The 22,701-nt window shown below is 40.6% G+C and overlaps 1 protein-coding gene across 10 annotated transcripts in view; it reads right to left on the bottom strand.

The window, feature by feature from the left end:
• CD44 (CD44 molecule (IN blood group)) overlaps positions 1-22,701 on the bottom strand; it is an 87,917-nt gene that overhangs the window by 24,162 nt on the left and 41,054 nt on the right. For 4 of the 10 annotated variants that reach the window (XM_086338643.1, XM_086338645.1, XM_086338646.1 and 1 more), the window contains exons 4-5: positions 18,702-18,770; positions 16,057-16,305 (exon numbers count right to left, since the gene is read on the bottom strand). In XM_086338643.1, coding sequence (XP_086194769.1) covers positions 16,057-16,305; positions 18,702-18,770 — 318 coding nt within the window. Of the gene's footprint in view, positions 1-1,203; positions 1,342-2,808; positions 2,938-5,954; positions 6,072-6,552; positions 6,667-8,840; positions 8,967-16,056; positions 16,306-18,701; positions 18,771-22,701 lie in introns of all 10 variants that reach the window. The other 6 variants (XM_086338637.1, XM_086338638.1, XM_086338641.1 and 3 more) reach the window with 4 other exon arrangements.

Below are 22,701 nucleotides of genomic sequence, written 5' to 3'. Positions count from 1 at the left end.
TAAAAATTAATAAAATTGCATAATTCTATCCATGGATTTAGAACAGAACATGGATTCTTCTTCTTGGCAAACACTGGGAAAAGAGGGGCACCACTTGCTACCAATTCTTACAGATTCTCTCAGGAAAGTTGTCACCTGATTCTGATAAAGGAAACATTTCTTTTAAATTTAAAATTGTGTCAAATACAATAATAATCTTCCACTGTTGTCGAGCTCCAGCTAGTCTTTTTCTCACTCTCTCTTGTTTAATTCTGTTTTTGAATTGCGTATAGGTAAATTGCTGTTTACTCACTAAGTTGTGTCCGACTCACCACGACCCCCATGGACTATAGCCCACCAGGTTCCTCTGCCCAAGGGATTTTCCAGGCAAGAATACTGGAGTGGGTTGCCATTTCCTTCTCCAATAGGTAAATAAGAATGCTAATTAATAAAACAATGATTCCATCCTGTATAAAAGCTGTCCATGCTTTCAATTCACAAACATTTATGGAGGGCTTCCCTGGTGGCTCAGAGGTTAAAGCATATGCCCACAATGCGGGAGACCCGGTTTCGATCCCTGGGTCGGGAAGATCCCTGGAGAAGGAAATAGCAACCCACTCCAGTATTCTTGCTTGGGGAATCCTATGGATGGAGGAGCCTGATGGGCTACAGTCCACGGGGTCATAAAGAGTCGGACATGACTGAGCGACTGAAGGAGGAGAAGGGTGGTGCAAATCCTAAGTCACTGAGTAGTGTATTTTATTTCTAAATTTCCAGGAGTAATTCACACAATTTTCCGGAGTCTTTTAGTTACTTGTTTGGAATTTTTGACCTCTAACATTTCTCTACCAAAGACAAGAAGTTTTATCGTGGGTCTATAATGGAAATAGTCACTGGATCTATCACTTCATTCTTTTTAAAACCCTGTACTTGGAAGTACCTGGAAAAGAAATCTTGAGACTACTCCTCTTCAGAGAAAATGACTTCCATTCCCATCATTTTAGGACTAATCCTTCTTTACTCTCCTGCCAAATTCTCCGCTCTTGCCCAGGACTTCAGATTCAGATGTATATGCATATCAGTCTTACTAAGAAAACTAATTTTGGAAGAAACAAAGTTCTTCTGGAAAGCAGACTGGTCTAAAGCCAAAGGGATCCTTCTAGGAAAACAGCCATTTGGTGGCTTTCTAAAACATAATATATAAAAGAGCTCAGAGATTATTACCCATCCTTCTTTTTGTTTGATGACCTCGCCCCATTGGATGCGAGACTGGGTCGAAGACATAAGTCCAGGAACTGTCCTCTTGGCTCTGCGTTGTTACTCTTTGATGAGGATGGCTGACGTGCGTCGAGGCTGTTGTGACTATGCAGTTTAAGCAATTATCAAAGTGTTAGTTGACATCTAGCCAGGGATACACTGATTTTTTTTTTTAAGACTATATTCTCTACTCAAGACAACGAAACCGTCTTCTGGGTCTAGAGGGCTGGGAAGTTGCATAAATGCAGAAAGTTTTAGCAGGTACAGTTTCATTCATGCTCATTTTCCCTGGCAATCAGCATGTGAACTAGAGGATGCAAAAGCACTAATAACTTCTCTAGTGGGTAGATGAGAAGTTATAGTAAAGATGGAGGAGAAATAGTTCTTCACCCACACCACATTGCCACCATCCCTGGAAGGAGGAAGTGCAGGAGTCCAAGCACACGAGATCATTCCTAGACAACCACATCCCGGTGAAACGCACGTGAGGCCAGTAGAGATGCAGGGAAGGAGTCAGGTAACAGCTTCCCCACCCCCCAGACAGACAGGAGAGTCAATGCCATTCATCTCAAAAGCATGAATGGACTCCATTAGAAGCAGTACCACCCAACAGTGAGATTATGGCACCAGTGACATAAGAATGCAGCATGTGCTTTGGCTTCATTCTGAGCCAATGAAGACGCAGAGGTAGAAAAGATGACAATAGTGACCCTTGGCAACAACCACATCATATAGCCAGTCACTGAATTCATCCTCTGACAGCTATGAATCCAGAAGCTGCCACACACCGGAAGAAAATCATGCGTTATATCCTATTTTGCAAATGGAAACACAGGAATATTTCCCACTGCTATCAAGTAAGGATATGGAATTCACATTCTTTTACAAGACAGGATGCATTTCAAGGCTTCCATCACACATGCATAGGAGCTGGCAGAGTGAAGTTATCAGGCAACGCTTAGAAATGACAAGAGATGACAAGACTTGACTCCAGTCTCCCCAATTCCACAGTTCAAGTATAGAGGCGGGTTTTTTTTTTTTTAATTTAAGAAGAAACTATTGTATATTCGAGGAGAAATCTCCAAATAAACATGACAAAAGGCTAAATGACACCAGACAGGTGTTTGTCTCAAAATGTCTGGCTCCATTTCTTCAACTACTGAGAGTTTTCTGACCAAAAGCCTTCTAACAAGCCCAGTATTTTATAGAACTGTGTTGTAAAGCCTGGACCCACATCATGGAGAAGATTCCTTTACAAAAGAAAAGGTAGTATTTTATACGATCAGAGTCTCTTCTACAGTCTCCCCAGGGGATGCCGACATTAGATCCGAAAGTGACACGCGCAAGGACATATTCTCTGTGTCTCCTTTCTGTGTCTGTATCCATTTCTGTGATTTATTATGAGCACGTAAGGGCTGGCTCTGTGACCATGTGACTGCATGGTCATTGATTAAGAGACTGTAACATCTTGTGACAATTATTTCCAATTTTTCTTGTTCACTGTCCTTAATGCCCGGCATTTAACACCCGAGGAAATTTTCACCCAAGTCTGCCTGTGAGACCATGCATTACCAGTTGTCCCTGCTGTTGAATGAGAGTCTTCTTTTGGTGTGTGGGAAAATTCCCCAGGCCTTCCACTCTCAAACCACTGCTCTTTCTGGGTAGATGTTTCTTCTGCTGTACTAGTAGCGGGTGCCTGGGCTGTGAGAAGAATGTCCATGGTGAGCTGTTACTGTTCAATTACTTTCCTTACCAAAACATAGCTTTCTACCTTAAACACATATACAGGTGGGACAGGAGGCAGAAAGGGACAGCAAGAAAGAGAGAGACCACTGGTAACTTTGAAGGGGATATTAGAAATCAGATGGCCTTTAGTCTAAATCCTTTAGTCCTTTCAGGTGAGAAAACTGGGGCCCAGAGAAGTTGTGATTTGCTCAAAATCACATCGCCAGATCAGCACAGTTATAACTAGATCACAGTCTATGAATTCCTAGTACTATTCTCATTTTACTAGAGTTTATGGCCTCACATACCCTGCCTGAAAGAACTGTTTATTCAAAAAATTAACCTCTTGTCTTCAGTGATTTGAGGGAGAGGAGTATATTATATAACAATCTATGATGAGATCAGCCTAGTAGGAAGGAAGGAAGCCTTCTCAAATAGTGGTCATATGACTCAACATCGCACACACTGGGAAATGTACCAGCAGTGCATTTGCCTAGCACGAAAGATGCTGGGAATGATTGAGATGTTATTCCACTGACATGTTACGAGGTTATGTCTATGGAGCCTCTAAAATTGTCAAAATCACATTTTAACAAATTTAATTCAGTAGAAGAAAACTCTTCTAGCCAATGTTTGACATTATCTAAAACCTTTCTAACCAGTGTTTGGCTTTATAAGAGCGTGTGACAGGCTTAAAATTTCAAGCACTCAATGTTGTAATTGTCTAGTTTTAAAAAGGACAAAATGAATGAAATAAAATTGTACCAGGGTGCCTTTGGGAAGAATCAGAAAGTCATTGACATTTTCATCCATTGTGACTAACACTGAAGTTCTGTTCATCAAGAAAATGAGAGTGTTAAATACTGTACATCAACTATACCTCAATAAAAAAAGAAAAAGAGACTGTATAAACTTGCCAGGCTGAAGTACAGTTTGCAGCTTGTAAAACTTATTTCATTATTTTAGAAAATAATGTGTGTGACTTGACAACAGCAAAGACATTTAAAAAAATAAAACTTACTGCCCTCATTTTACCCTTGCATTGGCCAAAACATTCCTGAAGTTAACAGGTTATCCAGAGGGAGGGGAAAAAATAAAAATCTTAAGTTTTACCTCCCCTGATTAAATCACTACCTCCTGACAAATAATGAAGATAGAAACAACACTGGATGTAATTACCAAAAAAAAAAGAAAAAAGAAAATTTAACCCAAATATAAACTGATTAAAGTCAAAAAGAAAAGAAAAGAAAAAGAAAAAAATGCACACACTATTCTGTACTCTACCACTATCTTTATAAACAGAATGATCCTTTAAATAGCCAGTAACCCTCTGTTGTCTTCAAAATATGGGTTAGCAGACTATAGGATTTCCATTGCAAATACAAAGATTGACTCTCTTCTAGAAGCTGTAGATGTTTTTTTGATAAAGCCTAGAAATTGCCAGCCAGAATCACTTGATGTTTTGCAAGTCCTCATAAAAGAATTGCTGAAGCAGCTGCCACTCTGTGTTAAGTTTTGTTATGTCCTGTTTTTCAGCTACCCTCCAGTATTCATCCCCCTCCCCCACTACTTTTTGACAATAGGCTCATTAATTCCCAGCCTCTTAAATAGTACACTTAAATAATACAAACTTTTAGGTACAAACTGTCTTAATAATTTCTAAGATAAACTATTAGGACCCAAAGGGACTGGTACAGAATCCCATTCTGAAGAAATTTCTGTTTCTTATTTATTTCTCTTATGTCTGTTTCTTATTTCATTAGACTTTTTGTTAACTCAGCCCATAATCCTCATGTGTATATCAAATCTATTGTGGTCAATAATGAGACGCAGGCCTGTTTGGTGTATTCAGTACGATGCTCTGTGCTGTGCTTAGTAGCTTCCAGCTCTTTGCGACCCCCTGGACCGAAGCCCACCAGGCTCCTCTGTCCATGGGGATTCTCCAGGCAACAATATCGGAGTACTGGAGTGGGTTGCCATTTCCTTCTTCAGGGAATCTTTCCAACTCAGGAATCAAACCCAGGTCTCCCGCATTGTGGGTAGATTCTTTACTGTCCAAGCCACCAGGCAAGGTCACAATGCTCAGGATGTTCAGTCCTAATCTATTCAGTCCTAGCTGATGTCTGAAAGTTTCTTTTTTGTCTGAAGACATCTTCAAACCATGGATTCCCAAACTCCTTTGACTTTTAGTGATTGTTTCTTACATTTTTTGCTTTTGGAGTGTTTAAGGCTATAAGAACCATGGTTGAACTATAATTTCTATAATGCTACGAGCTGTTATCCTAAATTAAAGCTTCTTTTATACCAAATATAGGCATCTCTGAGAGAGACAAAAAAAGAAGAGAATATACTTACTTCTTTTTTGTCCTATCCTCATAGGCCAGTAGAAAGACTTGAAATTGCTTTAGGAAACCTGAGATGTTTGCATATAAGTAAAAACAGCATCAAAGCCTTCCCCCAAATTACCCTGAGCTTAAAAACAGAAAAAGAACAGTCAAGGAATTCAAATATAGTCCATCTAAGTGACTGTCTTTCCTCCCAAGAGGACAAGGGAGGTGTTTCTACAATGGGGTGAGAAACAGAACATGAAAAAGAAGCTGGATTTCTCAAAGAAAGCAAAGAGTTCCCAAGATCCTTGCACCTGTCACCCTTTCTTTTACATGCCACTGCTAAGCACCGAAAGAACACACTCTCCTTCAGACATTTCCGTAAAAACACACAAACTCCCCAAATGGAGTCTCTGGGAATCTTTAACACAAAAAACCGTATCTTAGATATTTTTAAACATTTTGGCCTTTTGGGCAACTTGACAAGTTAGTATTTTTAATTCCCATTTCTAAGAAACCATGTGCAGATTTGGCAGCTTTTTATGCTCTGGGGATAAAAGAAATTACTGTGTGGAGATAGAAGATGTAGCCCATGTCTTTTCCCTACTCTCTGGAGTGACTTCACTACTCAACTAAACCAGAACTGCTGACTGCCATCCTTCTTACTTGTGCTTGTAGAATGCGGGGTCTCCTCTTCATCATGATACCCACGGTGACTGCGAGAGGAGTGTGGTTCCTGGGTCCAGCTTTCTCCGTAAGCACTGGTACTACTTCTGTCCACATCTGTCGTGACGATGGTTATATACATTGTGACTTTTTATCAACCGGTTTTGGATGGTTCTGTGTGTTGTTTTTTTTTCATTAAAGTACGTGCCATCTAATGGTTCAATGTCTAAGTAGTACCTCTGAGCATCAACTCTTAATACTTTTGTGTGATATCACTAATCTCTCCCAAGAGAAAACCAAAGCACATAGAATTTTGTCAAGGGCAGCCCCGCAAACTATTTTAACATGTTCAGTTTTATAATGAAGCAATGTAAAATATCTTATGCCCAGATGATATAATTGACAAATGACTCAAGCTGAATGGAAGTTCAAGCTTCAAGTTTCAAGTTTCAATCAAGTTTCAAGCTCATGAAAGTTCATTAAGAATTTGTGATGAAATATTAACTAAATTTCCCCACTGTGTCCTGATGATTGACATTTGCAGCACCAAAGACTTTGAGGGGGAAAAAAAATTCTTTAAGTATGCATAACCCATTACCAGTCATCCTTGTGGTTGTCTGAAGTGATGCTTCTGGATTCGAATGGTCTGGGTTCCTTTGGATCCAATTCTGGTTCTCTTGTGGGTGGGTAAAAACCCGTGGTGTGGTAGAAACTGTGACAATGATGATTCAAGTAATTAGGAGAATGTTATTTCTTGAGCCTTCACCATTTGTTTTGTACATTTCTCCCTTCTGTAGTCTACAGAGTCATTCATCTATACCAGGCTGTATAGATGGTGGAGCAGAAACGAAGGGACAGTGGAGAGTGGCTTCAGCTTGACTCAGCCATACTGTTAAGTATCTCAGTGTCCTTCGCATTCTGTCAGAGAACACGTGGAGGTCAGAACATGAGATCTCCTGGAGAAAGCAGCCAAAGAAGCTGCAGCAGGAGGAAGGACAGCTTTGAAAACACCAGCCCTCCACCGAGGAGAACCAAAGACATCAACGCGTTGCACATCCATGCAGTCTGTAACAACCCTCTGCACTTGAAAACCCAAGGAATCTCTAACACCGACAGGCGTGCTTACAGTAGATGCTCGAGCTGAAGAGTAGATGCTTGAAAGTTATGCCGTGATGACCACTTTACTTCGTTAGTAGCATGATGGGGAAAGAAACACCCTGAGGAGCCACAGCTTTCCTACTGACGATTCAAAGGCAGAATATCTACCTAGAACAGCCATGTGATGAGCTATGTATTTCTGAATATTTATCAAACACGTCAGAAATTCTCATCAAATACAGAGCATTTCATGAGCAAGCCATTCATAGCCAACGAAAAGAAAACCAAGATGCGTACATTCAGTAGGAAAAACCATAGGTAGCCAACCACCATTGCAGCAGCGCCCCTAGAATAAAAAGAAACAGACATCCACCACTGCCCTGATATTGTCACCCCCAAACATGACAGGGCTGGAAGAAGAGACGCACACGACAGAAGAATCATGACAAAATCAGAACCAACGTCTTTTGGAAAGGTTATTTGCAAATCCATCCTAATTTTTTCAAACTTTATTTTGACACCCAAATAATACAAAACTCTTTTCAGAATGATAAGACTATTGGATTTTATTTCACAAGTTAATAAAATCAGGTAAAATCATGAACTACGTTCTCAATTAGTATGAAAAACTGGCAGTTATCATACCCCAATAGAAGGAAGTGGGCATCCAGCTCAATTAACCGCATAGGTGCCAAGAAGAAAAGCAAGCTGAGATGGAAAAATATGCCGCAGACACGAAATGATATCAAGGGAAGCTCCCCCCGGAGCCTGAGCATACAATTTATTTTCAGGTTGATCTGTTTGGCTTGCCATTTAAGAGGGTTTAGTTTCTCAAGTATCAAGACCACATCTTTCCCGATGCCTAACCTAGAAGATACGGCTATATCCTGAACCCAACAGACAGTATAACAGTAAAGCTCCAGTGTTTTGAGGGTATTTGGTATTCTTTCTGAAGTTACTAAGAGAGCTCCCTTGTTAGTTTCTAAGCTCTGCAGGGGTGTCCAGCTAAGGAATACAGCTTAGATACAAAGCATATAGTTCACCTCAAGTAGTTGTTGTACTGATGTCATATACTCAAATGTCACATACTCAAATAGCATAGGTCTAAGCTATTCTTTTGGACCCCTTCCTCCTGGGATGCTATACTTTTGGGGATGACGCTCTCAGGTTCAAATAGGACAGACTGGACTTTGGTGACCTGAGAGAGCTCACTTAGCACCCCAAAGGCACATCTTTTCTTTAAAAAAAAAAAAAGGCAGAGCTGTGATGGAGTCAGTTTCAGCAGTCTCATCTCGTTCAGCAGTATCTTAGCTCATGAACAGGTAAGTATAGGAAAGTCAGTTATCTGGCAGAGTATTAGACCAATTTTTGATTTTTTAAAGGACCTTTCAGCTCAATTTCCATCTCTAGTCTGAAAAGAGTTTTATAACTGTCACAAACGTGGATACTATGACGCAATGGCTTCCCTATTTGTCTTTAATAATTGGCACTGTCATGTTATAGCTCAGCTTTAACACATAAATAAACAAAACAGGAAGGATTTACATGAGGCATTGAGAATTTTATAAAAGAGTTCCTCCATGTCTCCTCCAAAGATATTTTGGCTTCCATTAAAAAAAAAAATCAGTTTCTTCTTTCATAATCTCATCAATGCATAACTAACCTGTGATCACAGGCTTATGCTCATTTCTCATATTAACTATTTCCCAAGAAAGATCCTATCGGGCTTCATTCAGATTAATCGATAAGCCTGGCACAGATGGTTCTATAGGAATTGATTATTCTTACTGGTGCTGGAGATAAAATCTTCATCATCACCAATGCCTGATCCAGAATAACTGGGGTGTCTGTCTCTTTCATCTTCATTTTCTTCAGTTGGCTCCCAGCCTGCTGAGATGATACTTGAATCCGTACCTGTTGTGGTGACTTGCGTTAGTAGCTGAGCTGAATGCCAAGTGACCCATTTCACAAAGGAAGAAAAACAGGCACAGAACATACATCGAATTCCCAAGATTATAAGAAAGAAGTGAGAGATTTGACTTCTATACTCCAAATTGTTATATTCTGGTCTCAAGCTAATGTATAGATCTAAAGACAATTGGGTATGATCTTTACAATGGAATACTCTTTTCAAGGAAGTTAAAAGAATAAATATAGACATAACCTTGCCAAAGAAGTAAAAGAGAAAAACGCTGATAAACTTTTCCATGCTTTCAGATGCATTTATTATTAAGCATATGCCATGAAAGCTAGGCTGTCAAGAACAGAATAAAAAAGTTTCACACGTGCCTATTTGTTGTGCTAGGCCACCTTCAGTAATACCTTGGAATCTAAACACATGTCAATCATTTCTAAAAATCCCTCAGTTGTATTCACAATTTGCTATTCACCCAGCTATTAGATTTGATCTTCTCTAGCATTTGATTTCTGTAACTCTGAATGCAAATGAAGGCTACGCGGCAGTTCCCAACATTATTTTGGCATACAACCAGAAAACTGATGAGAAGCCCTCACTCCGCAACCAAAAGTAGCCCCCGCTTGCCGCAACTAGAGAAAGCCTGTGAGAAACAAGGAAGACTCTGTGCAGCTAAATAGATAAATACATAAACAGAAATAAAAAGGTGATAATCAGAACTATCCACCAATGAGCTTTTACAGAAAGTATTATATTCCTCACCATCAGAAAGATCATTTTGCAGAGAAATTGTGTACGAGATCAGATGATTAGAAATGTTGACTGAACAAGACATTGATCCTCTCCACATATGACGCTGATGCTGGGAAAGATTGAAGGCAGAAGGAGAAGAGGGCGTCAGAGGATGAGATGGCTGGATGGCAGCACCAGTGCAATGGACATGAACTTGGGCAAACTCTGGGAGATGGTGAGGGACAGGGAGGCCTGGTGTGCTGCAGTCCATGGACTTGCAAAGAGTCAGACACAACTGGGCGACTGAACAAGTAACAGTCTGTGCTTCTAAAATCCAGCTCTTCGGAGTTCCAGCCTTGACCTTATTCACCTTCTACCCTCTATCTTGGTCAACCAATATCATCCTCCAAGAATCTAGGGTGTAATACGTCTGCCCGCAGCCTCAGAGACATAGCCCCAACAATATCAGACACATGGCAGAGGGGCAGCTGAGGTGAAAGCCTGGAAGAGATGCCATTCCACTTTTCTCCAGTTAGAGTCCAAATTCCCAAACAGCGTTGCCCACGGTTACTTGTACATCAATGCTAGATTCTGCAAAGCAGAACAGAACATTTTGAGACTCCGTTTTTGAAAATAGAATACGCAATCAGGAAAGACAAACTGAAGTGACCCAATGATCTCACTAACAAGACTAGAAGCCAGAGTCTTGATTGGAAACTTCCAAAGACTGCCATTTCTGTAGCCATGATGTGTGTCAGAAGAATAGTGGAAAATAGTGCTATGTGCTAAGTCACTTCAGTGGTGTCCAGCTCTTTGCGACCCTATGAACTGTAGCATACCAAGCTCCTCTCTCCATGGGATTTCCCAGGTGAGAATACTGGACTGGGTTGACATTTCCTTCCCCAGGGGATCTTCCCAACCCAGAGATCGAACCCACATCTCTTATGTCTCCAGCAATGGCAGGCAAATTCTTCACCACTAGTGCCAGAAAATAGTAGATACAAAAACTGAGAAAAGTTCAAGCAGAGAGGCTGAAACCATCATTAAATCCCCAAATACAATAGTAAGGCGAATTAGACTTCTTTTTTCTAGCTATCAAGAAAGCCCAGAAGTGGTCCAAGGAGAAGTACTGACAAGACCTTTTCCTTCACAACATTTGTCTGATGAAGATAAACCTTGTAAACATTTTAAAAATACCATTATTTAAATTCTGCATTCAATCTCCCCCCCACCCCTCCAACGTTATCTTAATCACTATCATATGCAATCATAACATAATATCAGTACTATTTTCCTTATAGGAATATTTGTCAAAATAAAAAATACAGTTTATTTAGTCTTATAAGCTAAGCAATTGTAAAGGATCTTTTTTATAACTCTTCTTCTGAATTAAAAAAGTTCTAATTATTTTGAAATATGGTCATATCCTCCAACAACAAAAGTTAGTAAATGAAGATATGCTAACAACATCCCATTGTTACAGACTTGGAATCTTTTCCCACAAAAACTCTTAAGTCAAAACACTTTATAGCTACTTAGAATGAATAGTCAAACATCCAGGGAGCTTGTTAGAAGCCTAGATTTTTACATCAAGCACAGGTCACTTCCTACACTTTACAGTTGAGGTAGCAGATGTCCAAACAATTGTCCGGGGCCTACACTTTCCATCTGTAAATCAGTATTTTCCTGTTATTATTATTGGCTGTGTTAATTAGATCAGTGGAAACCAGGAGTATGCATTTTTTAATAGACTTCTTTTAAGAGGACGTGTTCTGATTGAATCTCTTAATCAAAGATCTGAAGGAAAAATAATTCTGATTCTAGGTGCATGTTGCCAGAAGGAAAACAAGTAGGACATTGAGCAGAATCCAGTCGTGTCCCCAGATCCATTGGCCTCTCTATTAAACCAAATGGTGCCAGATTTTGTTCTCCCTAAGGACGGTGACAGAGCATCAGTAGGAAATTTTGACATAATAATGAGGTCCTTTCCTTTAATACTGAAAGGCTTGGCATTCAAGACAACAGAGGCGCAAGAGACCTAACAGTTTACCTGTCACTACTGCTGTTGTTTGATCCTGAGTCTTGGGCTGTGAATTACCAAACGAAGACCATATCCAATTACATTGCTCCTGAGCTGCTGCATGGCAGTTTGAGTACAAAGTTGAAGAAACCGGATCAATTAGATCATTTAGTGAGGTTTTTCCAGAAAAACTTTACTCTCAGTCCTCTCTATATAAACTGTATGCATATATTATAGAATGAAGATTAGAGAAGATTGAGGCCTAATTTTATCTTTCCAGGCTCCCCAAATCTCTTAGGACAACAATCAGAAATGCAAATTCAGTATGCTTATCCATACAGTGTTACTCATTCTTCAAAGGAAGCCCCCTGAATACAGGGTCAGAACAAAATCAAGTAGCAACTTAATAAGCCGTGAGGGAAAAGAGATTTTATATCTACTTGATTAGGTGACCCAGCCATGAACTGGAAGCCTTCTATGTAGCATTTCATAAAGCTGCTTTCATTCATTTATTTTTGGAGTATCTTTAGAGGTGCTTGCTTGTAACTTTTGGATCTTTTTGTCATTTTACCTGAGGAAGCTTGTAATGACAACTAGCATTTCCAAGTTCCGCCCACATTCATTAATCTCAAGTCAAGCTTTACACTTGAGCAGGAACTTTGCAAAGGGTGTATATTCCAAGTGTTGAAATCAGATAAAGATTTCTCAAGAATCCATTTATCACTTTCTGTCACTTTTAATTCTCATACAGAATGCGTTTTCAGAAAGGAAACAAAAACTTCCCAAGTTAGAGAAATTCTGGATTCTTTTCAAATTAGAGGAAGGATAATTGCCATTTTGCAATTTTGAAATCTCCCACTTGATTCTCAAGTTGGACTTGAGTCCAGACTGTTTCCCTGAAGAATGGCAAAAATCATCAGGATAAACCTCCAAGCCAGTTGAGATTTTTAAAAATCATTTTGAGTCATATACTTCTTTGAAAATCTAATATAAGTTATAGCTGCTCTCCTCAAAAAAGGGAGCCTATACATACATGTTTTGAAAGTGTTGCATATTTTTTTCTGGTGGCTCTTGAATACCTTACAGCTTATCATTGAGCCTACTGGAAGCCCATGAGCTCTAGATTAAAAGCTTTAACTCTATACACATTCAGTGTCAACTCCTTACACAGTATGTTCTGTGCTACAAAGGACACATATGCATAAAAGGGACTAGAGAGATAGGAGCCAATTTCACGCCGGATGTGCCAGCTAAACCTGGGTATCCTCCTGGAAAACCTGCAGACAACCCATGTTTAGCTCAGAAACTTTATTAAAGGTACAGAATTCTGGCCACCCTCTCCCTCTAGTACATCCGGCAGAAACCAACAGGAAGTAAACATACAAGAGCAGGACAGAAATAGGCATTATTTCTGTCTTCTGAAAAAGAGGTGTATGAGAGTTGGAGAAACTGTAAACAGCTCTCGCCTAGCCAGCAGAGTTTTCAATCTTCCCCACACAAGTAGACCATGCTAGACCAAAAATAATAATAAACATATTATTATATTATATGTTATTATACGTATAATAAATATACATGTATATGTAATTATACCCAGAAGACAAGGAGATAAGAGTGTTCCAAGGCAAGAGTCTGCTTCCTGAATTAGTTTAAGTTTCTGGATTCCAAACGATTCCAGATCACCAACAGCAAAAAGGCTGACGACATACCTCCAGGAAGGCGCTTCCAAAAACAACATTTATAATAAAAGGCTTGCTGGAAGTCAAACGCTTCCCAGATGGTCGTTCTCACTGGCTCTCCCTATTGCCACCCACCAAGGACCCTTAAGGATGGAATCAACCACACAAGCCAAAGATGCACTTCTTGGTGCTCAGCCAGCCTTCCTCTTGACCTCTGCCCTCCTCATCCATTAGGGAGGTTTTGTTATCACTCCCTCTCGCTAAGTCCCAACTCTCAGTCCAATAGCTATGACGCTTGGGGATTCTCCTCACTCGGCTTCGAAAATACGGTCTGCTCAGGAACTTATCAGTGCCAATGTTCTCGAGTCTGCCACTTGAACAGGCTACGTTCAAGTTTCCACCTCCTTGTTTTCCTTGACACCGTTCTTCGTGTGAGCTGATTTATTCAGCATCGCCACACTGGATCCTGCAACACTCTCGCGACCCTCAGGCTGGCTCTGGACTTACTCTGCTAGACATATAAGTCGCCTCCTACACTATTGAAACTTAGCTAAGTGTTCTGGAAAGAGAAAAGCACAATTCTTCCCTCAACCCAAATGCTAAACTATGTTTTAGTTAAGTAAACATACTTAACCAAATCATTCCCTTGATTTCTGTATAGGAAACAGGCTCCATGAAGGGAGGTCCACCTCTGAGTCCCCAGTAACAAGATCAATGTCTGACTCAGTTCAGTTCAGTTCAGTCCAGTCGCTCAGACTTCAAATATTGGTTGAATGAAAGATGAGGTTACTAATCCTTACTTTTTCCTCAATATTACCTTCTAATGGTGTTTACCACTGGGTCCCAAGCATTAGACTCGCTTGATACATAGTAGGACTTCAAAAATAGGTTTGCTGACTAAGGCAGGAAAGCTATGGTCCTTAAAGGATGTGCCATGAATGTTTATAAAATGTCCTCATTGCCCTTCCTGAAGCACATGTGAAATACTATTTTCTATAGGCTGTTAGCAGCTTAAATGTTAGTTTCATCTGGTTCCCACAAGATACATTTTGTCTTGATTTTCTTCTTTGGAGGGAAATGGTACTTTAAGACTGCCTTGATCTGCTTCCTGCTGAGACCACTAATTGTTGCTTTTGCTAAAATTGCATTCCCTGAACACCTTCTAAGTGGTTACTTTAGAAAGGCAGGGGACTCAGGAAGGAGCAAGTAACTAGCAGCTCCACCTGCTTGGTTTGCAGAAGCTTCTCTCCAGAAGGGTTGTCCAAACCTGGAGGGATAGAGTGGGGAGGGAGGTAGGAGGGGGATTCAGGATGCAGGGCACATGTGTTATACTTATGCCGATTCATGTTAATGTATGGCAAAAAAAATCACAATATTGTAAGGTAATTATCCTCCAATTAAAACAAATAAATTTTAAAAGAAGGTTTGTTCATAGGATTACAGACAATACTGCAATGCAGTCTCCAGAGATCTGGGTAATCACGGGAAATTTGAAAATATCTGCCGTTTGAAATGCTTCAAAGAATCTGTGGGGAATGACTGGATCCCAGCTTTATCTGTGCCCCTCCCTCGGCAAGCTGCTAACAGAAATTTAAAACACCATCAAGAAAGTGACCTTACGTTAACTCACAGCGCTCTGACAAATCGCCCTGGCTTCTGAAGAGTAGAAAAGGGCCCCGTCTTGAGCACTGGCAAACCAAGACATTTCTGCCACACTCTCTGGAGACCAGAATTTCACCCCCCTCCAAGAGCCGCAGCCAGGAGAAAAGATCCACACCATACTAGGAAAGCTGCTCAGGAGGCAGAAGGCCTGTTTGGGTTTGAATAATCCTCCACAGAAGGAACACAGCCAATCTGGAAACCTGTTTTAAAACAAACCGTAGGGGGAAAAGCAAAGAAGGAAGCAGAGAAGACCAGAGGAAGATGTAAACACTTTCCAATGAAAGTGAAACGCCGAGGCCAAACCCCAAAGAAACTGCATGTAGAGCTTGAATAGCTGCACTCCAGCAGTCCCAAAGATGAGTTACCACATAACCAAGCAAGTATGACGAGCCTTCCCCAACCAGCTGGGATATAAAACCCGTAAGTAGATTTAATTTGATCAGATAACTCCTTCAGATACACTCCCTTAGGCCAAAAACAAAGGAATTGTTTAGCAAATCATGAGTGGAGAGTATGACTAATTATTACCCAGTTAACAATATGAATATAAATCAAGTTAAAACCTAAACATATAAAATGAACCTGAAAAAAAAGTAGCAGATGAAATGGTATGCATATTTTATGATCCCAACTTTATGGAAACAATTTTATCCATAAATGGGGAAGAACAAGAAGGGAAATGTGCCAAAATGAAACTAGCTTGTGTTATCAGGTCTCAACTGTCACCATTTCTCTGGGACAAGACAACAAGGGATGTTCTTCTGAAAAATTTCCTGTAAGGTACTTCTTAGAGATGGAAAAAAATATTTTTTTTTCTGTAAGCGGTAGCAGTCAATGATATAGCACACCGAGAACTGCAGGAGGCCACCTCCCCAGATCATGTCACCACCTTCTAGAGACAGACGCTATCCACACGAGTTCACGTCCCTCAGATAGACCAGAGACATCCCTGGGAACCAACTGCTACTGGAAAGCACAGTGACTCATTCTCCTTACTGGTATCCGAGGTATTCTCTGGCTCGCTGGAGACCCAGGGGCCGTCTTGGTCTGGGGACGGGTGCACAGTTGGGAGGTGCGTGTGGAAGATGCTGTAGCCTCCTGAAGTGCTTCTCTCACTGGGGGAGCCGCTGCTCATCTCATCGTCAGGAGGGCTGCTGGGGCTAACGACGCTGGGGTTGATGTCTTCTGGGTTAGTTCTGTATTCGCCTTTCTTGGTATAACGGGTGCCATCACGGTTTACAATAGCTGGAAGACAGAGGAGCCACTGTCAGAACCTGACAGCTGATGGATTCTGACTACAGGAAAGACGGTGGCTTATCTTATAGTGACTTCAGAGCTATTCTTTTTTTATTAAGCAAAACATCTCTAGTGGGGAAGACAGAGTGACTGATTCACTAAGATGGTGAACCCTCCCTGCCCACTCACACACTCTGCAAGTGGGAAAGCGGGGGAGAGGGTGTATTTAGATGTCCCCAGGTTTGAATCCCAGCTTTGTGTGGCTCTAGACAAGGTAGGCAACCCTCTGAGCTTCAGTTTCATCATCTGTAAAATGGGAATGAGACTATCTTCTGTTATAAGCGCTATATGATACATTGTATGGAAAGTACTTAGCCTAGTATTCAAAATAGAGCTGGTGCTCAATAAATGATAATTCTGCTGCCTGGTCCCTATCCTTCCTTCTCAAGTACATGTAATATTCGTTGCTATTAATTCCATCTATTTTGAGAAAGTAGGAGACAAAGAGGCAATCAGTCTCATCAGGGAATACAAGACATAACTTCTTTATTAGTACTTCAGTTTATCGAGCTTCACGGATACTGTGTTTTCCACACGGAAGTTTTGTGGAAACTCTTCGTTGTCAGATAATGGTGAGCATTTTTTAGCAATAAAATATTAATTAAGGCACGTACATTTGTTTTAAAAAAAACAATGCTACTGCACACTTGGATTATAGTATAGTGTAAATGTAACTTCTACATGTGCTGGGAAACTCCCCCAAATTTATTGAAATGTTCGCTTCATTGCAGTGGTCTGGAACCATACCTCTGAGGTATGCAAATCCATGAAGAATTAGATTTTCTTTCTAAGCGGAAAATGTTTCCAGTTTCAATGAACCCCCAGTCCTGGCTAACAAAGCAGCATGCTGAAATATTGACAGAGGCGCTGCCATCTGTGAAATTCAACTTGAAATGAGGACACAGGAGTGAATATAAAGGTCAAAATCTTTGGTTTAAACAAGAAAATGACTAGAATGATATGAGGAGAAAGAGCGAGAAGGGCTTCCATTCATAGTTCTCTTCTAAATGTGTTGCCTTCAAGTATGAGTCACTCACTGCACAAGTGTGCATTTAGCTGAAATGATTTTCTACTGTGTGGCATGGGCAGGACTAAAGATTCCTTCTGTTTATCTATCTTGTCCAAGTGGAACTATTAATCAAATATAAATTTTAAAAAATCCAAAGTCTCCATCACCCTAATAATCTCACAGACGGAGATCTGATCAAGAAATAGGACCGCACTTGAACGGGTCTGGATGTGGAGAGAAACATCTGTTGGGACCAAGGAAATGGGGCATTTATTGAGCATCTACTATGGGCCGGGCATGGATCAGATTATCTTTTTTAAGTTTCATGACAAATCTTATATGTTGATTCATTACTCAAACGAGAAAACTGAGGCTCAGATCATCCAGACTGTAAAGAACTTGGATTTCACACCAGGCCCGACGCAGACAGAGCACGTCACAGTCGCCGGCCCCCTCTTCCTCCTGTCAGGTACAGGGCAGGGGCAACTTCCTGCCTGTGGGGAGCTGGAACTGCGTGGGCCAGGAATGATTTTCGTCCCCCTGTCACCACGAGCACTCCCGTCACCTTGCACATCGAGGGGTCTGGCTTTTAGGAGGCAGAAATCCAGCCTCCTCATCACTGTCATACTTCTCAAAACATGAGGCTCAGAGGCAATCAGATCAAGTTAACAAGTTAACCTGTTTGAAAGTTCTGGCTGAAATACTGTGTTTTCTGCAGTGTCAACTTCTCAGGATAATCAGGAAGATTTTAGGTCGATATAGTGTAAATAACGTTGAAACACATATTAAGAAGTTTGCACTCTTATTATCATTTTTAAATACTCCAATTGAATCAAACAGAAAATTTGGGAGGCCAGAATGTCCCTCCCTCTAACACATATTAATCCCTGCCTCTGAGAAAGGGAACATGGCTCAGACTTGGGAGCCTTCAACAGCTAGAATTTAAGAACATTATTTAATTTTTCTTACATTTATATTTATTTCTAAGGTTACCTTTTACTTATAACCAGAAGTGTTGGCTTTCCATTTGGAGTTATATTAATGCTTTTTAAGTAGAAAATGATGGGTTAAATAAAGGAAAAATATCAGGTAAATGACAGTGCTGTGTCCACAGAGATGCCAACGAATGTGAAAGCACCTCTCAGGTGACTGATGTTTCAGGAGCAATGAAAGCATTGGGGTAAACCATACAGCAATAAAGGGACAGTAAACTGTAGCCCTGTGGTTAGCCTTAGGGAAATGAGTGCTATTCCATTCAAATGTGAAACATAAGAAATGCACCTGATCTTTTCCCCAAGAATGGGAAAACTCAGTCAAGGTTAGAAGAGATACATACTTATGGTAATTGGTCCTTCAAAGGCATTGGGCAGGTCCGTGACCGATGTACAGTCTTCCCCAGGTGGAGCTATGAAGTAGAAAAGAAAAAGAGACATGAGAACGCTAAAAAACAGAAGCATAATTGATGTTCGTTTCTCTTCGCTAGGATGACTTTTGCTATAACTTATCCCAGATCATTTTCTTAAACTTGACCAAGTCACCTAGGAACTTCTCTGACCTTGGTGATGCATTTTTTCACTTTTATTTTACTTCATACATCTTTGGAAGGTCCCCACACCAACATATCCATTCATTAACAAATGTATATGCTCTATACCAAGCATTATAGAAGGCTGGTTGATACAATGGTAGTAAGATACACATGGTCTTTCTTTACTGAGGCATACATTAGAAGTTATTTTTTAAATTTGTTATTATAAAATTAACAGGGGAAACACTGCAAAAAATGTTATCTGCAGAAACAACAGAAAAATATAGCTGACAAATGCAATCAAATACTTATCAACATGAACAGCATGAGACTCTAAAGACTATAATAATCCACATAGAACTTACTTGGTAGGAATGTTTTTTTAAAAAACCAATCTTTTGTCTTCTTATTAATGTATTAGTTAATGCATTTAACTAATCCCCTACGTGCCTACTCTGAATAAAATACTTCTAACTGTACAGCTTCTGAGGTTGTCCACCTTTGGTCCAGGTGCCCAGAATATTTTCTGAGGCTTCTGTTTTAGCTTATTATCATCACAGACACTTCTGACTTCCTTTTCTTCTTCCTTCCATTTATCTTCTACTTCCTCCCTTCTTTGGGAATAATGATTTCTGACTGTACGTTGGGCCTACCTGATCACCCATAGATGTTACGAGAGCAGCTCTTTGAAAAGCACTATCTAAAGCCCTTTGAAAGCAAACTCTGACAGTTTCCCCCTGCCAGCCATCCCTTGAGTACTGTAGGAAGCCTGCAGAATGCTTTAACCAATGGTTCCATTCCTGCCCAAATGCTCTATTCCGTAACTGGACCTTGGTTAAGCTCTAAAAACTCAGAGAGCTTTAAGCTAGCTTCGCTGTTACAGGAAGGCTGGATTCAGTGGTGTATTACAGTTTTTATACTCGTGTGTGTGTGTGTGTGTGTGTGTGTGTACGCACGCTTTAACTGATGAAATGGAAAACTGACTTCTTAGGTTAGTTTTTCTAGAATTGCTTCTTGGCAAAGAGGACAAAGAAATGGATGGATGGTTGGTAGATGGATGGATGGATGGATGGATAAATGGATGGATGGGTGAACGGATGGATGGATGGAAGAAAGGATGGATGGACAGAGGGAGGCAGGCAGGCAAACTGCTATTACAAAGAAACCTATTATCACAAGTATTTTAAATGTCCTGCCATAAATCACTGGGTATTTATGACTTGGACAACACACAAGTCTAATAAAGCAGGGTTTGCTTGCTCCCCAGTTCCTAGGAGCATCTTTTCCCACATATAAAGGGCATGATGCCCTTTACTGGCCTATCCTTTGACATCATAATGGAAACACCTGGCAGCTTTATACACTCAACTAGAGAAAAGTAGGTTTTAAAAATAGCCATTCTTGTAAGGGCTGATTAAAAGATTTCTCAGAAGAGAGATTCTTCAAAGAGAAGTCACCTCCTTGGAAAGGTCATTCCTCATAATCCAATCTAAGCTAGCCCCTCACCACCCCCAACACCCATCACCACTGCAGAGTTGTTCTCTCTCATGTCCTCTTCTGGCTCACCACTAGCTGAAATTGTCTTGTTCATTTTACTTGATGGCTGTGCATAGCACATCTCCTATCCCCTACCCCCTGCCACCTCCATAGAAATACGGAAACTCCACAAGATGAGCAATAACTTTATCTTTCTTGGCCAGAACATTTATGTGTGATGGGGCTAGAGAGGCACTAAAATCTTTGTTGAATGAATGGGGGGGGGGGGAAACCCACCAATATAATTTTCTTATAGTCCATTCTTCCGGTAAACATATCTAAGATATTAACTCCTCCCCACAAATGGTCTGCAAATACAAACAAGTCAAGAAACATTCTTATCAAACCTGAATGACAATGCCTAAGAATTAATGAAAGGAAGTTTTAGACCTATCAGTTCTTTTATTCATTTTAAGCATTAACTCAGCACATATGACGGATCACAGAATAAACAAGGAGCAAAAGATGAACATTTCTGTCTGCTTTTGAGGAATCTGAAGGTCATGGGAGACAATAATAGTATTTCTTTAGACTTATACTGTTTTCAAAAAATTCCCAGTGATTCTCTCATTTGAAAATCAGGACAAACAGCCAACCTGGGAGATCCTGCAAAGTAGATCTATAGGATCTATTTTGGGGACACCACCAGAAACTGACCTGACCCGTGAGATGTTTCTGATTTAACTGTTATGTGACACAGAACCAGAAGAAGGCCTTGGATTATGACTTCAACCAGTCCATTCTGAAGGAGACCAGCCCTGGGATTTCTTTGGAAGGAATGATGCTAAAGCTGAAACTCCAGTACTTTGGCCACCTCATGAGAAGAGTTGACTCATTGGAAAAGACTCTGATGCTGGGAGGGACTGGGGGCAAGAGGAGAAGGGGACGACAGAGGATGAGATGGCTGGATGGCATCACTGACTCGATGGATGTGAGTCTCAGTGAACTCCGGGAGTTGGTGATAGACAGGGAGGCCTGGCGTGCTGCGATTCATGGGGTCGCAAAGAGTCGGACACGACTGAGTGACTGATCTGATCTGATCTGAATGTCAAGGATGGAATAACCTCCCCCAAATTCAAAGACAATTGCAGGTAACAGTAGTGCACTGGAAATTTCCAGGAATAAAGTTGCAAGAGAATGAAGCAGGATGTCAAAACCAATAAGGCAGTTTTGCAAATGATTAGTGCATTTGTTGGAATGGAGTCCCTTCATGCTCCAATTCACCTGAACTTTTATAAAGAATATCAAATCTGGCAGGCATACTAAGATGGATGGTGACCCAAATGTGCAATACATTCGTGTTCCCACGTCAGATACAGGGCCTCACTGAACAGCCTTTCATTCTGTTTAATGAGCATCACACTGCTGAAAGAATCAAGCCTGTGGAGTTTCCTTGAACTGAAGGATTTGTTAGAAAGACTCTGAGGTGAGCCTCCTGATACATTGCATCTCATAAACCTTGCCTCCACTACACCAAAATAGCCAAGAGAGATGTTAATTATTCAGTCTAGCCAATCACTCAGTGACAGATGGACAGACAGCTTCCTGAGTCCCCAGTGCATGCCTGTTGAATAAATGAGTGAATAAATAAACAGATGAATGTAGAATCTTCCCCTAAATTTCTCCTTTCCAAACAGAAATGGGCATTTTACTGAAAGTAAACTTCAAAAATGAACTAATTCAGGTCAGTTTTTTGTATTAACACAGAAGTCACCTGACCACTGAGAAAAGGGGCAATAAACACCATCAACCCTTTTCAGGGTCTGCCGTATTTTCATTTGTCAACCACAGGCCATGTTTTACAAAAAATACTGCTGACATTTTAAGCTTATAGAAGGCATCTGCTAAGATGGGGCTGGCTTTGGTCCCTGTGGCCAGTTTTCAAGGAGGATCACATCAGTGGGCACTGACCACCTGCTGAGCAGTCTCAGGCTAAGATGGATTCAAGGATCTTTTCCAAAGTGATCCCTGGCACAGAGCAGAAGGTTATCAAGATCTGTCACCCACTTAACACCCCCATCATCCAACTCTAATCCAAGACATTTAGAATGTATTTCTCCTTCGATAAACATTCTTCCCTAGCTCCTTTATTTTTCATCTCATGACTTCAACAAGATTAACTCTGGAGACAAGAAAGATGGCCTCTGGTTCCTTCTCACTCTACTCTGCCCAGCACAATACTGAATGTGTGTCACTGATCACTAAATACTCTTCTTTAAAACATATAGAAAATTGATAAAAAGCACTCTAACATATTGAGTAAATTTGCATA

The sequence above is a fragment of the Bos grunniens genome, chromosome 15, assembly GCF_055505025.1.
Source record: "Bos grunniens cultivar Pamir isolate PY7600 chromosome 15, Bosgru_T2T1.0, whole genome shotgun sequence".
NCBI classification, from domain to species: domain Eukaryota; kingdom Metazoa; phylum Chordata; class Mammalia; order Artiodactyla; family Bovidae; genus Bos; species Bos grunniens.
The sequence above is the reverse complement of the archived record's forward strand: the minus strand, read 5'-3'. Positions and strand labels throughout refer to the sequence as shown.